At 34.5% G+C, this 20,663-nt stretch overlaps 1 protein-coding gene across 9 annotated transcripts; it reads left to right on the top strand.

Moving 5' to 3' along the window:
• The first annotated feature begins 3,112 nt into the window (after positions 1-3,112).
• LOC107481237 (uncharacterized) lies at positions 3,113-8,119 on the top strand. 9 transcript variants are annotated; one of them, XR_008003578.1, is made up of 9 exons: positions 3,113-3,661; positions 3,759-3,899; positions 3,981-4,565; positions 6,116-6,485; positions 6,574-6,823; positions 6,899-7,113; positions 7,217-7,309; positions 7,384-7,489; positions 7,611-8,119. XR_008003578.1 is itself a non-coding variant. In XM_052254837.1 (9 exons), the coding sequence occupies exons 5-8, from the start codon at positions 6,602-6,604 to the stop codon at positions 7,430-7,432; spliced, it is 579 nt and encodes a 192-aa protein (XP_052110797.1). In that variant the 5' UTR covers positions 3,120-3,661; positions 3,759-3,899; positions 4,394-4,565; positions 6,116-6,485; positions 6,574-6,601; the 3' UTR covers positions 7,433-7,483; positions 7,611-8,119. The 9 variants fall into 9 exon arrangements, 5 of the variants coding, with proteins under 5 accessions (XP_052110797.1, XP_052110800.1, XP_052110799.1 ...); XR_008003559.1 differs by having other exon boundaries at positions 6,557-6,823; positions 7,384-7,483; XR_008003571.1 differs by having other exon boundaries at positions 3,743-3,899; positions 7,384-7,483.
• Positions 8,120-20,663: the final 12,544 nt, after the last annotated feature.

Below are 20,663 nucleotides of genomic sequence, written 5' to 3'. Positions count from 1 at the left end.
TATTTCCTGGTATTTTCTTATAAACTGAAACGCGATATCGACCTAAAGGCTCAATATTAAATAGCAACTTTTAGCACGTCATGATCGTACCAAAAGTAAGGAGTTACTGATACCGCAGAGGTAACGACACCGATGACGAAAACAACAGTGAGAACGGCGGCAAAAATGACGATAAAAAACTCAGGGTTTCATAACCATTTTCTCTCAGCTAACTCAGTCTCTTATTTTGGAAAAAAGAGAAAATGAGACTTTGTTCCAAAATTTTGAATTATAATTAATTATGAGTAGAAGTTTTTTAAATTGTCATAAATAAAATGTATTGTGGAGGTTTTTAAAATTTTTTACTAAATTACTGTTTTAAATAAATATTAATCTTATAATATTACTCTAAAAGTTACTCATGAAATGAGAGTTGCTTCACACTTATAAAAACTATTATATCAGACTTTTAATTTTAGACGATATAAGACTAATAAATTTATTCTTTAAAATTTACATATTTTATTTTCTAATAACTCGTTGAATTCATTGACAAAAATAGAATTTGCACAGTGCAAACCACATACATAAACATTTCCAATAATTCAGAGTGATGACAAGAACAACTATAGATTTTTAATACTACTTAAGTACTTAATCATACCTCTACTTTTTATACGATCATACTGTGTGCAATATACAAAGATCATGCGCCAGGTTTGTATGTTTTCAAAATAATAATAATAATAATAATAATAATAATAATAATAATAATAATATACATACATGTTACTGAATTTATACAATTCAGTTTTTACAAGTGTACCAGATCACAAGCACTAAGAAAGTAAGAAAAAGATTGTCGTTCCCTCAAACACTAATTCAAGTACCACTTCAAAAAGTCTATCACTATTTATGCTACTTAGATTAATTATTGGAAAGTAACAAAATGTCTAAGATCAACGACTTTAAACATAAGAAACAATGTATCAAAATAATTTAAGCAGGTGTTAGAATTTAATTTCACCTCATCTTTTCCACTCTCAAATATCTGTTCTCCCCTATTTTTTGCAATGTAATATAATTATGTTCGAATTGCTTTAAAGTTTAAACTATAATCGCAACTTGATGACTCAAGTGTAAGGACCCTCGCGCTCCTAATTAGGTTGACTGGGTTGATGGCTTATCTCCAATTAGCCACAATTAGAAAATTGTTTATTATAAATAGATTTATAGATAGATTTAGTTTTTATATAGATGAACTTTTAGTTACCAACAAAATTATTGACAAATTTTGTCTCTCTATAAAAATTTTGTCGAAAATTACTTACCGACGAATTTTTTTCGTCAATAATTTACCGATAGATTTTTTTTCGTTACCGACAGAATTTTTCTCGATAATAATCCCCTCTTTCGCTAAAAAACCGTCAGATTTTTCAACAGATTTTTTGTCGGTAATTTACCGACAGATTTTTTCTCGATAATCGTCACTTCAATTTTGCTTAACTCGTCCGATTTTTTGATAGATTTTTCGTCAATAATTAGCGTTAGATTTTTCGACAGATTTTTAGTTGGTAATTGGAGCCTAGAAAAGCATTTTCAACTTTGAATACAGACAAAAAATCTGTTTGTAAATCCGTTAGTAAGATAAAACAACATTTTTTTAGATTTTTTCATTGTAAAATAAACTTGATATCATACAAAATAAATATAAATTTAAACAAGTTTATCGTATTATCAAACTAAAAAAAAGTACTATAAACAAACAAGTCAATATAATTCAAAATATAAACAAAGTATATTAATACATCAACTAATAATAATAAGTAATAATCATATATCAACAAAGTGTATTGATATATCAACTATAATTCAAAATATGAACTCAGTGTATTGTTCAACTATACTAAATTTATCAGCTATAGTCCTAGTGTCATCTTCATCCCATCATCATCATAGTCCTCATCAATTCTTATTTAGTTAAGTAGGTGGTGCTGCTCTATCATCATCATAGTTCTCATCAACTAAACAAGCTTGTCAGTGTTACTTGATTCTGTTCTTTCTTTGATTGGTGCATAATGCCTCAGCCATTCCCCAACATAAACCTGGACATGAAATAGATTAAGGTGACATTAGGAGAATATTAGGAGCAATCCAAAATCATCCACAACAAATATCAGTGTTAGTACTAGTAATCAGAGATTATAAAAACCGTAGAAGAAACTAATTCATATACTAATGGGATACTAACAACTAGGCCAATTTGATTCTTACCCTCAATCATGGTTGTGCTATATTTTAAATATCTCAATGTCTAAGAAAATCATAACTAGAGAAATGAGTTAATAAAGAAAGTAAACAACCTGTTGAGGCCTCATAATCATCGTATCAAGATCATCCAAAAGACTCTCGTCAATGCGTTAAGTAACCAGCCATTCGAGGGATAGCAAATAAAATAGTGAAGTACTCAAGTGGAAACCCATGGCCCTGATCACATAAAGGCATTAGCTAAAGCCTAATAACATATATTAGGAGGGATAACCTTATCTTATGCTCCCTAGAAAGAAAAACCTAGTGTAATAATAGCTTTACCTATAAATTAGTCTAGAGTAGAAGTTAACATTTGGATATAGCTTTCTTCTGATGAAAAAATTCATCAGATAGTACAACCTTAGAGTAGAAGTTAACATTTGGATATAGCTTTCTTCTAATAAAAAAATTCATCAGATAGTGCAACCTTTGTAAGACCTGAAAAATTCAGAAAAATCCAGAAAAATCTTATTACGAGCTAGTTTCAACTTATTATTTATTAAAGATTTTATTTTCAGAAATTATTTTAATAAAAATTAATTTAAATAATTGAATAATTGAAATTTAATACTTTAAATTTTATAAATAAAAATATTGATTATATTATCTCTAATTTTAAATTAGAATACTTGATTAAAAATCAATTAGCGAATTGATAACTAAATAATACTTTTAAAGTAATTTTAAGAGATTATATTAGATTTTAAATTTATACAATATACCCTAATTTTATTGAAATTACTATAATCTATTAATCTTAAATCCTCAAATTGGAACTCACTAACCCTAACCTAACCTTAACTTCACTACCCCCACCCACACACCTCATCGGCACTCACCCTAGCCGCCTTTCGCCCGTTCGAGGAAAAAAAAGAGAAATAAAGAAAGAAAGAAAAGGGAAAAAGAAAGGGAAAAGTGAATAGGGAAAAGAAAGGAAAAAAAGGGGGAAGCTAGGAGCAGAGAGCAAGAGAGGAGAAAGGGAGAAGAGAGAGATCGGAGGGGAAAAGGGAGGCCCTGTCAGCTTGCCGTCGTCGCACCGTTGCGTCTGCCACTGTTCCATTGAGAGGAGAGGGCTCGCGAGAGAGGGAAACCGTCTGCGTTCACATCGCCATTCCTCACCATTTCTGCCACCATCGAAGCTGCGATCCCTCGCCATCAAGAACCGCGTCTGGTTAAGGTCGTCATCGTCGTCGCACTTACCAGAACCGAGGCAGAGGGCAGCACCGAGAGGAAGAGAGGTCACCATCCTTGTCATGTGTGCTTGCTGAGAGGAAGCCCATGGTCACCATCGCGCCTTGCGCTGCCAGCTTCGTCGCGCCGCCGTTGTTGAGTTCGTTGTCGTGCTTCGTCTCCGTCGCTGCTATGGTCGCCGGTGAGTTGCATGGTATCATTAAGGTTTGATGATGAAGATTCATAGATATCAAGGTTTGGAATTTGGTGAACATTGGTTTAGTGGTTGGATTTCATAGGTTGCTGTTGCGGGAGTCACTACCGGAGGAGGAGGAGAAGGCTGTATCACCGTGATTCTGGCCCCCAGAAACAGTTCTGTGGCCACTAGAACCATTGCCAAAGCTTTTGCAGTTTGGTTCAGTCATTACTCCTTTGTTACGGTAAGAGTTTACATTTCAGAACCTTTGAAAAGCAGTATTCTATTGAGTTTGGTTAGGGATTCTAAGATTTTGGTAACGTAGAGTCGAGTTCTAGCTATTGCGAGTCACGATTGAAGTTGCTGCTGCTGCGGGCTAGGAGGAAAAAGAGTTTTATCGCGTAGTTAAGTCGTGATCGAGTTAAGGGTGCTTTTCTTAAACTTATTTTACTTTAAAGAGTTGTTACAAGTCGATAATTATATGAAAAGTATATTTTTGTGATTTGGTACATATTATGGACTGAATTGAGTTGCTCTGGATTATTGTAATTGTTTGTCTGGTGAAATTATTGACTGTTTGAAAAGGTTGTATATTTTGAGTTATTGGTTTTGTTAAATTGGCGGTTGCCGGATTAGTTTTCTTGAGATTTGGAAATGTTTTGTTATTGAATATGAGTTAACTTTTAAAAAGATTTAATATAGGAATTTAGCTTAATTTTGGAAATGATTTGATTTTAGAAAGGGTTTAATATCCATCGTCGTACCCATCGCCGGTATCTGTTGTAGTCGTCGTTGGAAGGAAGAAGAAGTCTTTGTCCCCGCAGCGAGCCCTTGTCCTAGAGCCCTTTCTCTCTCTACCCGAGGCCTAGTCATTTCTTTCTCGCCGTCAATACCAATCCTCTCGCTGCGGGTAAGGACCACTGGTTCCCCCTGTGTGGTTGCTGATTTGCTTATTGAAAGTAAAACCATTAATGAGCTTATAGTTGACATGCAAGCTTTTTTGATCTTGTTAGCCGAGTTAATTTGTTAATGGGGAGTAGGATTTATTAATGGAAAATTCTGAGTTGCGGTTTAATGGTATATTTGAAGGCGTTTTTAATTGAGTTAATGGGGGAGTAGGATAGGTTTGCTGGGCAAATGTTGTTGCCATTCATTGTTGGTGAGAATTGCTTAATCCTAAATTTTGTTGCCAATTATGGTTGCCTGTTAATGACATGCATGTATATCTCTATTTATGTAGAAATAATTTCTATTAAGTTATCTATTAAAATATTTGAAAAGAAAACAAACCAAAAAACTGAAAAAAGTTGAAAAATAATTGATCATATAGTTAATTAAGTTTTTTTCCATATAAATAGAAGGGTACAGGGACATCTTCCCTTATCAATAACTCTTAAGTTTATCCTATTTACAAGGAAAGGACTTTATATCTCTTAATTACCATTTTCCCTTATCTTTTCAGAAACAAATGGATCTAAATTCAATTTCTTCAATCTTTTTAGATTTGGTTTTAATTTGTCTGTTATGCATTACATTTATCATATTATATCTGCTTTATTTACTATTATTCATTATACTCATCATTGATGGTCATGCGTAAGAAGAAGAGGCATTTGGGCGTGTTATTGTCAGAAGATAGAGAGCACAGATGATGACATGCATAAAATTAGAATAAATATGCCATTTTACTCAATTATGCTCTCTATTCTTTCTGCATTCGAATGAATATGGCATTTTACCCAATTGTGCACTCTATTCTTCTGCCATTACCTTTAATTTTAGTCTCTAGTCTCAAATTATAAATTAATTATTATCAATATGTCATAAAAGTAAGAGTTTAATAAATATTAACTGGTTCCTATTTTCAACTCAGTGTATATAGATCTATTAATGCAATTTATGATTTTAACATTTGCCACTTCATTAATATAAATAATTGTTAATATATTAGAAAATTCTGCATAAATTATCTCTTATCTTTACTTGTAGAAGTTCACAAGCAAATTGATCAAATTCATTTGGTTCATTCTCCTTAAATTTGGTTAAACTTTGTGTGTTATGCATTCTATTCATCATACTATATTCATCATATTGTATCTGCTTTATTTACTGTTATGCTTTATACTCATCATTAATTATCATGCATGAGGAGAGGAGGCATTTAGGAGTGCTGTTCACAGAAGATAGAAAGTATAGATGATAACATGCATATAATTAGAATGAATGTGGCATTTTACTTGATTCTGCTCTCTATTCTTCTGCTGTCACCCTTAACTTCAATCTCTGTTCTCATACTATAAATTAATTATTATCAATATGCCATAAAAGTAAGAGTTTAATATATATGTAAGAGTTTAATATATATTAACTGGTTTTTACTTTCGACTTGGTGTATATTAATCTATATTAATAACTATATATTAATTATTATTTGTATCTTTTGATCCGAATACAATCAAGAAAGATGCTTAGGAGAGGTCGTTACAAGAAGAAATCCCGGTTAGACACAGCATGTCAGCAGCCTCAAGAGGGATCTGCTGTGGCTACAACTCCCCATCAAGTGGATTGCCTAATTCCCCATCCAGTGGCAGTGGTGCCCTCGCAGCCTCATCTTTACACCCCTTTTGTCTGCCCCGTAGCAAACCACCGCTTGCTCCACATACTTCCACGAATGATGTTCAAAACTCGAAACTGAACGACGAAGGCTTAGACCCAGAGGTAGATGAGATAGATTCTTTTGAGCAACACGTTGACAACCGGTTTGCTGCAACAGAGGCTCAAAAGCACAAGCGACGCAAGACCATTGAATTTTGGGATGTTAAAGCAATTGGTATACAAGAATTTGTTTCATAAATTATTTCCATGCTCTATTTTTCTATGATTTTATCACAGCTTGGCCAGAATGGTTACTCACGCAGACTATGATTTACAAAATTCGATGGCACAATGAAACAAGTCAAATTGAGTGTGAAGGAAGATATGAAGCCACCTAATGGTAGAAAGATCGTACTCAGGTTCAATGAGATCCTGCAACCAGTTGAAGCGGAAGCTGGTATACTGAGCGGTGTTCTCGGATTGCTAGGATCTAACTACAACAAATTTTTAATCTACGAGAAAGACCGGAGAAAGGTTCGCTTCAAGGATAAGATCTATAATAAATGTGTAAAGGTAAAAACTCATGTTTGTATAGAATTCGATAATCTTAATTTGACACATACTAACAACTTAATTTTACTGTTGTAGGAAATGTTCCATTTTGATGAAGATAGTGGAGGAAAGATCAAGCGTACAATTTTAAAAATGCTAGGGAGGGCTTGGAAGGAAACGAGGAACAGGTTGTACCATAGTTATTATGACTCACAACTGACTCTTGAACAAAATATTGAAGGCCACCTATCGAAATTACTGTGGATCATTGGAGATGGTACCTTGATTATCGCAACAATGAAGAGACAAAGGTAATATATTCTTATTTCATAACAGAAAAATTCTATTTATGTTACATACATTAAGCTAGTCAGAAATAGTGTCTAGTAACTCTTACTTTTGATGGCATGACAGGAGAAGTGTAGGAAAAATGCTGAGAATTGATCAAAGCAGCTATACACTCACACTGGCGGATCGAAAAGGTTGGCAAGGTTCGGAGAAGAAGAGGTAATTTATTTTTGACTCTGTTTTTGAACCATCTCTTCGTCTACACATTCACTTTTTAAACTATATTGTTACAGTCGGAACGACAAAGGAGGAGAGTTGGTAGAGAAAAGTTGTGGACCTTAACGCGCAAAGAACCTAATGGCTCCTATATCCATGATGCAGCTCGGGTTATTGGTATAAGTAATGTGTTGATAATTGCTAAGTTTTTTCTCATAGGTTTTATTTTTTAAAATTGTATTAGAAGTCTATGCAGTTAGCAACTAGCTAATAAATGTTTATGTTTGCTTATCTATGTGTGTAGGAAACAATTATAGGTATTGAACAACATGATGAATTCTCTAGACTGTTGTCTCAGAATGATTCGCTTGCTCAAGCTCTCGAAAAGGAGCACTCGGGTAGAGTGTGTGGCATGGGTTTAGGACCAACTTCTAGTCAAGTCTTCAGTATAAATTCCCATCAGCCAAGTAATGGAGCTCAAAGGAAAGAGACCCAAAGGGTGCTACTTGAACTACAAGCAGAGTTGGCGGCCGAGAAATTGAAAAGGAAGGCCGTGGAGGATGAAGTAGCAGCTGGAAAGATAAAGATATAGGCAGTGGAGAGTGTCATGAAATGTCTAATTCAAGGGCAAGGTCGGAAGTTGCCACCAGACGCCGCCGCATGGATGAATTCATTTGAGGGACAGATTGAAAAGTAGATCTTATAATTGTGGAAGTTTTTTTTAAATATGCACTTTTTTGTGTTGACTATGCAACTCTTAGTAAGAAATACACTTTATTGATATTTGGATAATTATATTAATTTTATTAATAGTTTCGCTAATGTCGTTTACCCATCAATTTATTTTTTCAGATATAAAATAATTTAAATTTGTAATATTAAGTGTAAAATCTGAGAGATTAGTAAATAATTAGTGAATAAATTAATTATTAATCAAAAAAATTATAAATGTGATTTTTATAGTTTAATATGATAGAGAAAATTAAAACAAGAATTTTGACGCTAATTTTAAAAGATTTGACTCAAGATTGGGCCAAACGAATTGAATTGGGTCCATATTAGGCCTAAGGTCCAACCCAAGATTAATAAAATGAAAGAGCTTCAGCTCTCTCTTCCATAAATAATACACACACACTGGAAACTTAGAGGGAGAAGAGAGGAAGAACATACAAATCCTTGGCTAGATTTCAACTTCATATAACTTTTGATCTGGAGCTTTGATCACCGCACCGTTTGCGGCCACGCGATCGCAGCAACGAGCTCTACAAATCCCAGTAGTTAATTTGGTAAGGAATCCATTTTTCAATTTCTATTTTCTCTTCCCCTAATTTTGAAATTCAATATGTAATTATGTTAAATTTTGTGTAATTTCGGTGTTTAGGATTGAATTAGCTTTGTGGACTTGCCGGGCCTTGTCCAAATTTTGCGTTGGTAAGGTGTGGAACGTTTAATCCTTTTCAAGTTATTTAATTAGTGAATCCTATAGTAATTTTAGTATTATTTGGTGAAATTAGTTTGGATTGTGTACTTTGGAAACAAATTAGTGGTGTTGGAGACTTGGTATTGGACTCTAGGGAGCCGAAGACCCGTTTGGTGAGACTTTAGAAACTTGAGTATCGTGGAACGGTAACAAATTGTGAAGTTTTGGGTTTTACGAGGAATCGACCAAGGTATGATTTTAGTTTCTCGTATATAACATGTACGGTATCATGAAAACTTAGGCTAGATGACTATAGGATAAGTTGAATTGTATTTGGAGCATGTTTGATGATTTTAGTTGTCAATGTATGTTAAAATGATGAGGTATGATTAGATTGATGATTTATTGATGTGAACGTGGTGGTGGGTGTTGGTAAAATAGATTGATGAATGATGAATTTGATGTTAATGGATGAGGATTATGAATGTGAACATATGAATGTTGATAAATTCATAATTGTGTTGTATATTTGAGAACTCGTGGAATGAAGTGATTTAAAATTGAGGCATGGTTGATTGTGATTGAATATGGAGTTGTGTTGGGTGTATTTAGAGTCATTTTTAAATGCAGAACTTTGGTTTTGATAAAGGAAAATTGGTGAAATAGAGGCTTAGGAATCTTTGGTGAAAACTGTTTTTTTTTTTGCCGAACTTCGGTGAGTCATAACTTGGTTTCTGGACTCTCAAATTGTTTCAAACTTGTTTTATATGAAAATTGGGTCCGTGAAGTTCATGCCGTTCGAAGAAAAGATGAAAAATATTTTGAAACCAGAAAGTTATGCGCATCGGAAGTTTAGAGTGCAAAGTTGAAAATTCTGCAACATTCAGCATTTCTAATGTTCTGCATAACTTGCGTACGCGACCACTGCCCGTGACGCAACCAACCTATTTGGGTTGGACATCTCGCGTACGTGAGCAGAGTGCTTGCATACGCGAGCATGGAAAATTTCATGCCCACGCGTACACGTGACATTTCAGTAATGCACTCCTACGCGTACGCGTGGCTCAGGCATACGCGTGACCCCAGTTTTCAGCAAAGTAGATTTTTATGTTTTAAAGCTTAATTTTGGACCTCTAAACCTTTATTTTACACCCTATGACCCTAGAACTGAGTTGTAAGGATAGTTAAGAGGATTTGAGCTAGGAAGGTGAGGCAACTTGGAAGTGAAGAATGGTTTAGAGTAATTGAATTGAGATGTTAATGATGAGATTGAGGATGATTGTGTGCAGACAGAATGGTCGAGATGTGTTCGTGGCCAAAACAATCGAGATGTGTGTGTGGCCGAAACGGTCGAGATGTGTGTGTGGCCGGAATAGTCGAGAGGGCAAGGTTTGGGTACGATCCCGCTTGCTTGTTAACTTGAAAATATATTCGGATGGCAAGTTGAGGACGGAAGTTCCCTCTCTTGTCGTGATGTGGATGTGGAGAAGGTGGAAAGACACTCTCCTTCATATTGTTTTTTCCACATTCTTCTCTGGTTGTAAGGTGGAAAGGCACGCTTATTTGATGTGAAAAGGCACTCTCCCTCGTATATCCTCTAGGAGAAGGTGGAAAGGCACGCTCCTTCAATGTGAAAAGGAACTCTCCTTCGTTTATGATCCTCCTGGAGATGCACAACCTAAAGACAAATGTCTGGGTTAGCTACCAGATGTGTCGGGTCCTGGCGATTCAACCGACACGTGAGCTCACGGCCATGCAACATGTTTGATAGTAGGACAGGCATGCATCATGTTGCATTTGTTTGCTTTGTTTGGGTATGCATAATTGTTTTGGTTTGCCTATCTGATAAATTCTGTTTAACTGACAATTGTGATACTTGCTGTATTTGTTCTTTAAATGTGTTTGCCTTGTATTTGCTTGTGTTTGTGATTGTCTTTCTGTTTTGAGTACTTTGGTGGTGGACAGGTAATAACATTGATTTGTTTTGAAATGGGCCGGAGGCCAGGTTGAGTTTATTTGGGCCGGAGGCCAAACTGGTTTGATTTGGGCCATAGGCCGTGACTGGTTGGGTCAGTGCAGTGGTAAGGGTTAGAGTTAAATGAGATAGGAAGTAAACTGCAGCGTTAGAGATATATTGTTATTTGGGTACCTTAGAGAATTTTACTAAATTTATGTTTCAGTTTATTCTTTTAAGTTTTATAATCTGAGTGTCGGTGTTATAGGATTGCCTATGGCTTTCCCGGGACCTTATTTATTATATGTGTGGCACCTTAACCATTCTGAGAACCCCCAGTTCTCATCCCATACAATATTGTTATTTTTCAGATGCAGGTTGAGAAACACCACTCTGTATTCTGGAGTCTCTGATGAAGTGAAGAACTCTTGGGACTCTGGAGCGTATTTTTGTTTATATTTATATATGTATATGGATTCTCCACCTTGTATTTTATGTTTGTCCCTCTTAGAGGTTGACTCAGAGAAACAGGTTGTCAGTTTTCTGCTTTGGGTCATTTTGGAATTCTTTTATATATATGTATATATATACTTATATGCTCTGGCCTGTTTATCTTCGCGAACCGAGTTGGAAGCTTTGATAAATATATCTTTATCGTTTTACTCTTATCCTACCCAGTTTATGTTTATCGTCCTCGTGAGCATTACAACTTTTGTTTTAAACTTTTTTTTACAGGCTTCTAGTTAAAATTCCTTTCAACTATTATTATATATATTTTTTATTTTTAAAGATCGTAATACCTTGCCACTTCAGTTTTATGACTTAAGCGTAAGACTCTGTGTATTAGGATGTTACATTAAGAAAAATTCCAAGAATAACAAAGAAAAAAATAAAAAATAATACCTAGTACATTCAAATTAAAAAAAAAAGCGTTAATTAATTGCCAGTGTACAATACAATATTTTTGCGGCCATTTAGCCAGAAAATAACGGCGATTGCAAAATAGCCAAAAAAAAAAACAGAATACCAGATTGCGGAAACCGCCGCCAAATACATTTGAAAAAAAATGGCCCTTAATTAGCAATGGTTTCAAACTGTTGGTAAATTTGCGCCAAAATCAATGTTGGTCAAATAACGACGGTTTTAAACCGCCTCTAAATCTGGCGCTGCTATTTTTTATTTTACGGCGGTTGTGCCAGCGGCTCATTAGAACTGCGGCAAAATCAAACACCACCCCTAATAGGCAGCACTTATGTACCCGCTAAAATTTTGTTTCGAAACGATTTAAAACCGCCGCAAATCCCTGAACTGCCGCAAATCACTATTTTTATTGTAGTGCTAGTACTCTATTTATAAAAAGCGAAAGTCGTAAGATTAATCTCTAAGTTGTGTCTATCATCTCTTTCAAATAAAGTCTTTCTTCTATTCTTATTTTTTAAAAAAATTTATTATACTTTTCCAAATATTTTGGACTTGAATTTTGAATTTCCACGAATCTTCTTAAAAACCTTTCTTATCTTAAATCTTCACGAAAGATTAAGCAAAATAATTTATCCAAATTTTTCATTATTCGAAATTAATTAAATTGCATATAAAATTATCTAACTTAATTGAGAATAGATATCAATTTAAATTTCAACTCTAAATTAAATTATATCTTCTCACTCTTTTTTATATGAATCGTCTATATTTTTAAATAATTATTATATTATTAGGAAATATTATCTATTAATTAGGACATATTTTATGATGAATTGTGCAGTATAATGTAAGTTATAGAAATTCAATAGGATGGAAGGACACAAAATTAAATGGTGAGAAATGCACTTGTTAACAAACAGAATAACCTTAAATATTTCATCTTCTAAAATTGTGAGAATAACATCGTTATCAATTATACAGACACTATTATTATTGGAAAAAGTCTAAAAAGTTATTATAATATAAGTCAATTAAATTAATTTTATTTTTTATTTTAAAATTCAAAAAATTAAAGTAGTAGAGAGTTGTTTTTTTTTTTAATTTATAAATGACCTATTTTTTAGTTAATTAATTAGAGTTAGCTTCACCTTAATTGATTTCTTAGCGAAACCGTTACCGTTTAACGAAATTTCATTCTTATTGTGCATAATAATAAAAACACAACCTATATAGCTATATTGGTTAGATGAAAAAATTATCATAAATAATAAATAATGATATTTTATTCTTATTCTTTACAATATCATTCTACACATAATCTCTTGTTGCATTATATATTTACATAAATTTATGAAGAAAAAGACATTGTTAAAATAGAAGTAATAATATATATTCCTAAAATAATAATCTCAAGAGTAGGTGGTCCTAAAAGTAATTCACTTACCACCGTACTATATTAGAGTATTATTTACCATATAAAAATGTAGGAATGTTCATAGATCGGATTGTATCAGTAGATTTGTAATAAATATTTGTATTTAATTTGAAAATTGCATATACAATTTAATCTGCACATTGATCGAATCGGATAGGATCTGATTTGCACTCTTTACGAATTGGATCGTGGATATTTGTTCTACATTCGCATATCTGATCTGCGGTTCCTTAGATTCGCATAACAATAAAAATAAATAAATATATACATATATATGTTCGGTATTATATTTACTTGTTTGTATGTTTTAGTTAGTAATTATTATTCATATATTGTATTATTTTATTTTGTTATTTAGAAAAAATTTAATTAAAAATATTTTAAGAATAAATAAGTTTAAAAATATGAAAGAAATATTGAATTTTTTACGTGAAAATATAATTAAAAAAAGTTTAATTATATGAATATATCTGATATCCGATCTGATTTAATTCACACATTTACAAATTAGATCGGATCGAATCTAACACTAAAAAACACGAATATCATATCCGATTCGATTTGATTCGCGTAGACCCCTATAAAAATGTGTTCCACACACACTAACCGAAACTAAGAGTAATAAAGAAAAGAAAATGTGTTCCACGCCGCCCAATCTTGAGTGAGTGATGAGTTCGTATTATATCTCCTTATACGTAGAATATTCTTGCATGCATTAAACGACTTTAATCAATAATGATAATGAATCCCCTTTAAATAAAGAATTTAGTTAAAAATTTAATTATATGGATAGATTCATCAACTTGGTTACATCTTTGGCAAATTGGGAAAATAGTAGGTATTCATTCATGGATTCTTTGACCCACGAGTAATTCTTTATGCATTATTTTTCACAAGAAAATTCTGATTTTGGGTTGTACTTTCAGGTCCCAAACTGATCTCCAAAGTCTCTTCTGCTGGCATTGTGTAGGCATCAAATCAAGATGAGGGTGATAGAACTGGTGAGCTAAGTCATATCCTGAAGCCACTGAGTAATTTTCACTTCTTTCATGGTTCAAGGTGAGTCTATCACTTCCTTCTTCTATATCTGTTTGTAGAATGACTTGAGCAATCTTTGCATTAAACTGTTCTGTTATGAGTTATTGATTCCATTGTTTGGTATTTGTTATGAGTTGATTAACCCATGTTAATTCGGAGTCACCATTTGGATAGATAGGAACGGATGATCTTTGATCCAAGTATCCTCCCAGATTCTTACAGAATAACCATTTTTCACCTTCCATCGCACTCCTTTTACAAGAACCTTCTATCCTTCTAACAAACTTTGCCAGCCCAAAAGGTGTTGACTCCAGTTTCTGCCTTGAGAAAGTCAGAAAACTTGAAATACTTGCTCTTATAGACTTTGTAAATTAGTGAGTTAGGCTTTGTTTGTAGTCTCCAACCTTGCTTACCTAATATTGCCAGATTAAAAGCTCTGAGGTCTTTAAAGTTCAATCCTCCCTGAATTTTTGGCGTGCATAGAACGTTCCATCTAACCCAGTGCATCTAACCCAATGCATCTAACCCAGAGCAAAATATCTATTCTCAATTTTAATGAGAGAGTGTTATTATGTAACACATTTTAGTTATTAAATTAGTAATATAATATAGTTATATTTTAATTTCAATTTTAATATTTTAGTTTTAATTTTAATTTTAGTTTTAATTACAATTACATAATGTTGAGTTAAGAAATTAACTAACATGATTAATGATGACAGACATTACTTTATTGGGCTAATTATCCAATTAGTTTTGATAATTTTGTTTGAAGTGTTGCAGCCCAATATGGAACAAAATGAATCTGCTGATGGGCTGTATAAACAAAGGAAAACCAAAAGAAATCAATGCAAAATTTTAGTTGGGTCAATTGGATCAAAGCCAACCTAAGTCCAATGAAATTCTCTCATGCCAATCCCTCAAAAGTGCTTCCAACAAAACCAACGTTTTTTTTTTCATTTTCGGTCAGAACTCAAAGAAGAGAGAGAGAGAGAGTACTTCGTTCCTAAGTCTATCATCAAAGAAGAAAGAAAGAGAAGGGTTAAGCAAAAAGGTTGAGGTCTAATCACCCAAATCAAACCATATCAAGCTAAGTCGGAGGCTAAAGGTGATTCATTTCCTTTTACATGCATCTTACTTTCTTCCCTCATTCTTCAACTCTCTGCTACTTCATTTTGAGATATATGAAAAAAGTGATATCTGAGACACACTGTTGTGAATCAAAGGCCAAGATTATTTCTTGGGGGTCAAGTAATATTTCAAAAGTTCAGATGTGGGATTACCATTGAAAATATTTTTTCTTTGCTGCTTTGGAGACTCGGTCAAGAAAAAGGGATCTGTTCCAAAATTTCTAATTGGGGATTAATGCAAGATAGTGAACGGCTAAGTTGGTAGCTCACAGTTCGAAGAGTTGACTTGGAAGAGAGGATCTCAGCTGTAAAATAGTGAACGGCTAAGTTGGTAGCTCACAGTTCGAGGAGTTGACTTGGAAGAGAGGATCTCAGCTGTAAAATACAGTCTAACCGTAATTAATTAAATAATAAGTTAAATAGGAGTGAATATGGTTCGAAAAGTTATCAATCGAAATTTGATAATTTAAATGTGATATTTGGATTCAGTGAATTTTTCTGAGTCAGAAAACATAGTTTTCTGCGTAAAAATGCGCACTGAAATTTTGACCAGCAGTACCGACTGAGATCTGTCTGGTATTGTAGTTGAGAAAATTGATTATAAGTAAATAAGGTTAAGAAATGAGGAATTATAATTAGGGAAGGTAGAAATATTTAAAGTGCGATTTTGAGCGCTAATCTTAAAGGTTTTGGCCCAAAATTGGGCCAACGGACAAAAATAAGTGAACCGGGCCTAAGTGGGCCCAAGACCCAACATATATAAACATTAGTTATAAATATTTCAACTCATTTTACCCTAAAAATAAGAAGAGGGGCGCTGATTTGGGAAGAGAGAAGAGAAGAGAGAAAACCTAACTCTCTTTGATCTTCAAATCACCATAACTTTCTCTGCGAAGCTCCGATTGGTGAGCCGTTTATGGCCACGCCTCGCTCTTCTCATTCTCTACAATTCTATCTAACTTTTGTGGTAAGTAATTCCATTTCCTCTACCTAGTTTTCATTTTCCTCTTTAAATTTAAATTTGATTTGGATTTTGAGGAAACCTTGTGATTTTGGTTATTTAGGAGTGCTCTAGTATGAGCCATGGGTGATATTCATCACAAATTTCAGTGGGTTAAGGTAAGAAACACTCCAACCCTTGTGATTTATCAATTTCATGAACCCTAGGTTAATGTATATATGTGAAATTAGTTATGTTATTGTGTTTGGTGATTTTGGTGCACAATTGGGAGATTAGTGTTGCTTGAGGAGCTTTGGTGAGGCTTGGAGCTAAGGTTGGTGGAGACTTCCAAAGAAGAGGCTTAATTGGTTTGACTACAAGAGGTACGATTTAAGTTTTATTTAAGTACCGTGTGGTGTGATGAGAATTCCTAGGCTAAATAATCATAGGATTAAGTTTGGATTGTGTGTATGGTTGGTGCTAATGTGCATAATTGATATGTAGTGTGAATTAATGATTGGGTTGAGAATTGTGTGAAATTGTGTGTTTGGTATGTTGAGAATATGATGAATTAGATAATAAGTATTTGTTTGTGGATTCTGCAATTAAATTGTGAACTTGGGCCGGAGACCCTGAATTTTAGGCCGGAGACCGGAAAGAAGTAAGGAAGGTAAGTTGATCTGTGCATTGTGTGATGACACAAGTGATTGGATTAATTTTAGATAATGAATATATGAATAATTGGGTTGGTTATTGAATAATAAGGTTTGAGGAGTTGAATTGTGGAATTCGGTAATTTTGGGTGAAATTGTGTAGATGAGGTATGTTTGGTTTTGGTTGAGATATATTATCTGGTCATATATGTGATTATGATTATTGATGCTTTGATGGTATGATGCATGAGAGATATGCATATTGTGATATATGCTTGATGAATTATTAAGGTTGATTTGTCGGTGAAACCATGTGATGGTGAGTATGATATTGATTATGTATAGTGATGGTTGATTGGAAATGGTGTTGTTGGAAATTGGGATGAGGAAGGATGTATGACATGTTAATTTGTTTGTAATTTAGACATTTGTTTGAGATGGGTAAAATGGTTGTATAGCGATCTTGTGAATTGTGGTGAAGTGTTAATGTGTGAGTTGAGGAGGCTTGATGTTGATTTTGGTATACTTTGATTGATTTCAAAAGGGATGAAATTGGCATGTTTTGGCTGATTTTGAAAAGGGTTAAAAATGGCTTGTATTGAAAATGGTACTTTGTGGTTTTGTATGAAAACATGGTTTTTGGGCATACTTTGATGGAACATAACTTGGACTCTGGATCCCTGTTTTGTGCCAAATTTGTTTAGAAATGAAATTTTATCTGGGATGTTCATGCCGTTCAAAGAACGGGCGAAAAATATTTTGAAATGAAGAAGTTATGTATGTTGGAAGATTGGGGGTTTAACCTTTGTATTATGCAGCTTTAAACTTAGAAAAATTTTTAGTAGAATACCCACCCACGCGCAGGCATGGCTGACGCGTGCGCGTCATTTTTCAAGAAGGCACTATCCACGCGTGCGCGTGGTGTATGCGTGCGCGTCGATGTGCTGCACTAAACGCCCAGTCAATTTCCCAAGAGTTGTGCCAGATTTGTGTCAGATTTGTGCCAGTTTTGTGCGTGGGGCACAAATGCACCCATGCGTACGCACAGTTGACGCGTACGCATCCTTTGACTGTTGTTCCACCCACGCGGGCGCGTGGGACGCTTACGCATCGATGAACGTTTTGGCCATCCACGCGTGCGCGTGGAGGACGCGTACGCGTGACCCTGTTTTCATCCCAAAGTTAATTTTTGAGTTTTAAAAGCCAAATTTCATACTTCTAAGCCTCCGATCTCATCCCTTGTGTATTAAATCATTATGATATGCCTAGCAATGAGAATGGAGCTAAGGGATGTGATAACTTGTGAATGGAGTAAGGGAAAAATTTATGATCAATGATGATCAAGGATGATTCCATGAGATACGGAGGATGGCAGTGGAAATGCGTTATGTGCCATGAGCCGAAGGGCTGTATATGTTGATAAATTGGTTAGTTCTGGATTGAACTGTGAGACGGATGGCTAAGTTATTGCCGGGTCACGGTGGAGCCATGTTGATAAATTGGCTAGTTCTGGATTGAACTGTGAGGCGGATGGCTGAGTTATTATCGGGTTACGATGAAGCCATTATTGATTATGGCCTAGTATAAATGCATGTATGCTATTGAATGTATTATGAATTTAAGCCGGATGGCTGAGATGAATGTTGTATGTGAGTATGCTTGTGTTTTCTCTCTGGTTGTGAGGGTGACAGGGCACCGATATCCTCTAATGGCGACAGGGCGCAAATACCCTCTAATGGCGACAGGGCGTAGATACCCTCTAATGGTGACAGGGCACATATTCCCTCTAATGATATTAATGCGCAACAGAGAGACTGTGCCCGGGTTAGCTACCGGACACATCGGGTTGGCTTGATAACCGACAAATGATATCATCAGCCATAGGGCAGGCATGCATCATTTGCATATGTTTGAATTGCTTGGGTGTGCCTATTTGTTTTGAATTGCTATATCATATCTGCTATATTACTTGATTATGTGCTACTTATTCTACTTGTACTTTAATTGTGTATTACTTGTCTATATTGCTTGTGTTTGTAGAACTGAGAGGTCCCTCATGCTAGTGTCGGTGGGCTCTGAGGGCTGTTCTTGATGAGATAAATTGATGATGTGATTGAATAATGATGATGATCATTGAATGAGATAATTTGAGCTCTCTGGGTAGATGCAGTGAAGTGAATTCACTTGCTCCAGGTGAGGATATGATGTATTAATATAGAATTGCTGAGACAGAACGACTGGTAATGCTTTTGTTTATGATTCTGAGCTTGATTCGTGGGAGAGCCAGGGAGTTGAAAAACACGTGAAATATGAACTAGATTTAGAATTCCTTATGACAGTTGCCTATTCATGGATTAGTGAGAACCTAGGCTGGATACTTGGTGAAAAGGAGTTTAGGATGCTTAGTGAGTTTTTATTGTAGTGCATTGTATTTATTTGGCACTTTTACCGTACTGAGAACCCATGGGCCCGGGGTTCTCATTCCGTATATATCTCTTGTTTTTCAGATACAGGTCCAGGTGCTCAGAAGTGAGCTGTGGTTCGTCTGAGAGACGGCGAAGATCTTTATTTTCTCTATTTTATGTTTTGCTTATAACCTCTCCACCTTTATTTGAAGGGCTTACATTATGTATTGAATTCTTTTGAACTTGCCTATAGAGACTCTTATATTTCTTTTGGGAGAGATTAGGAGTTTCTGTTGTCAATATATATATATCCATCTGTTATCTATCTCTTTATGCTCTTATCCGTATATCGCTTTCGACTTCACGGTTCATCTTTTGTTGTTAAAACGTGAGTGATACGCCTTCGCGATTATATTTTTACTCATTTCAGGCTTCTCGATTAATACTCCTTTCAATTATACTTATATTTATATATTAATGATCCACCTGAGAGTCGTACCACCATAATATCATTGACTTATAACTCGAGTATAAGGATTTGAATATTAGGGTGTTACATCAGCAACATGCAAGGAGATACAAAAAGAAAAATTTTATTTCTGTTGAAGCAAGGTTTGAAGTTTATGTTCTGAGAAGAGTTCTCTAAAGAAGTTCATCAACTTAGACAGTGCTTCCTAGTCAAAAGAGCACTCTGCCAGATTGACGAACTAAATCAGAGTTAAACAAATCTGGTTCATCATATAGCAACAGAGACTGTTGAAGCATCAATCTCCTTCATGTTTTACAGATTGTAATTTTATTTTTCAATGTATATCTTTCTGTAATTTCTTCAATGGTAAAAGGCTGAAAGAGAGAGCTTATGAAAAAAAAAACCAAAGAGTGATAAAAGGCTGAGTGATACACTTGAGTGAAACATCTAGAGTTATTTTAGATTTCTTTAGGTTATTTTTGTGTCTTGTATCTTATACCAGTGAGGTACCCCTTTCTTAGTTGGGTAAGCACTAAGAGTGAAGAGTTAGGTATTACTATAACCAAGTCATCAAGTTAGGTTAGAACTTGAGAGTGAAAGGATTGTGTCAATCCTATAGAATTGGTGTATCTATACTTTAACTATAGTAAAAATTTCACCACTATTGTGGTGGAGACTGGATGTAGGTTGCATTGCACAAGGCAACTGAACCAGAATACATGATGGTGTCAGCTTCTCTCTTCATTCTCTGTTCTATTTTCTGATATTCATGAGACAAAATGAAATTGTCTCATAAATTTTTCGCTGCTGAGTTCAAACAGATTCAAACTGAAAGATTGTTATAAAAGGGTTACATCATTAAAGTAAAAGAAGGTCATAGATTCAATTCCCTTCTCTAAACCTTCTACAACCTTCACAGAATATCATGCATGTTACATATTTTATTGTCAAATTGTAATTAGTTATTGATAATGATATATAAGAAAGACAGA

The sequence above is a fragment of the Arachis duranensis genome, chromosome 1, assembly GCF_000817695.3.
Source record: "Arachis duranensis cultivar V14167 chromosome 1, aradu.V14167.gnm2.J7QH, whole genome shotgun sequence".
In the NCBI taxonomy this organism is placed as follows: domain Eukaryota; kingdom Viridiplantae; phylum Streptophyta; class Magnoliopsida; order Fabales; family Fabaceae; genus Arachis; species Arachis duranensis.
This window is presented reverse-complemented; position numbering and strand designations above follow the sequence as displayed.

Bases quoted from the DNA above. Each gene is read 5' to 3' on its own strand.
- LOC107481237 (XM_052254840.1), top strand. From the start codon at position 6,602: ATGAAACAAGTCAAATTGAGTGTGAAGGAAGATATGAAGCCACCTAAT. The intron at 7,114-7,216 runs GTAATATATTCT...ATGGCATGACAG, and splicing joins GCAACAATGAAGAGACAAAG to GAGAAGTGTAGGAAAAATGC. The intron at 7,310-7,383 runs GTAATTTATTTT...ATATTGTTACAG, and splicing joins CAAGGTTCGGAGAAGAAGAG to TCGGAACGACAAAGGAGGAG.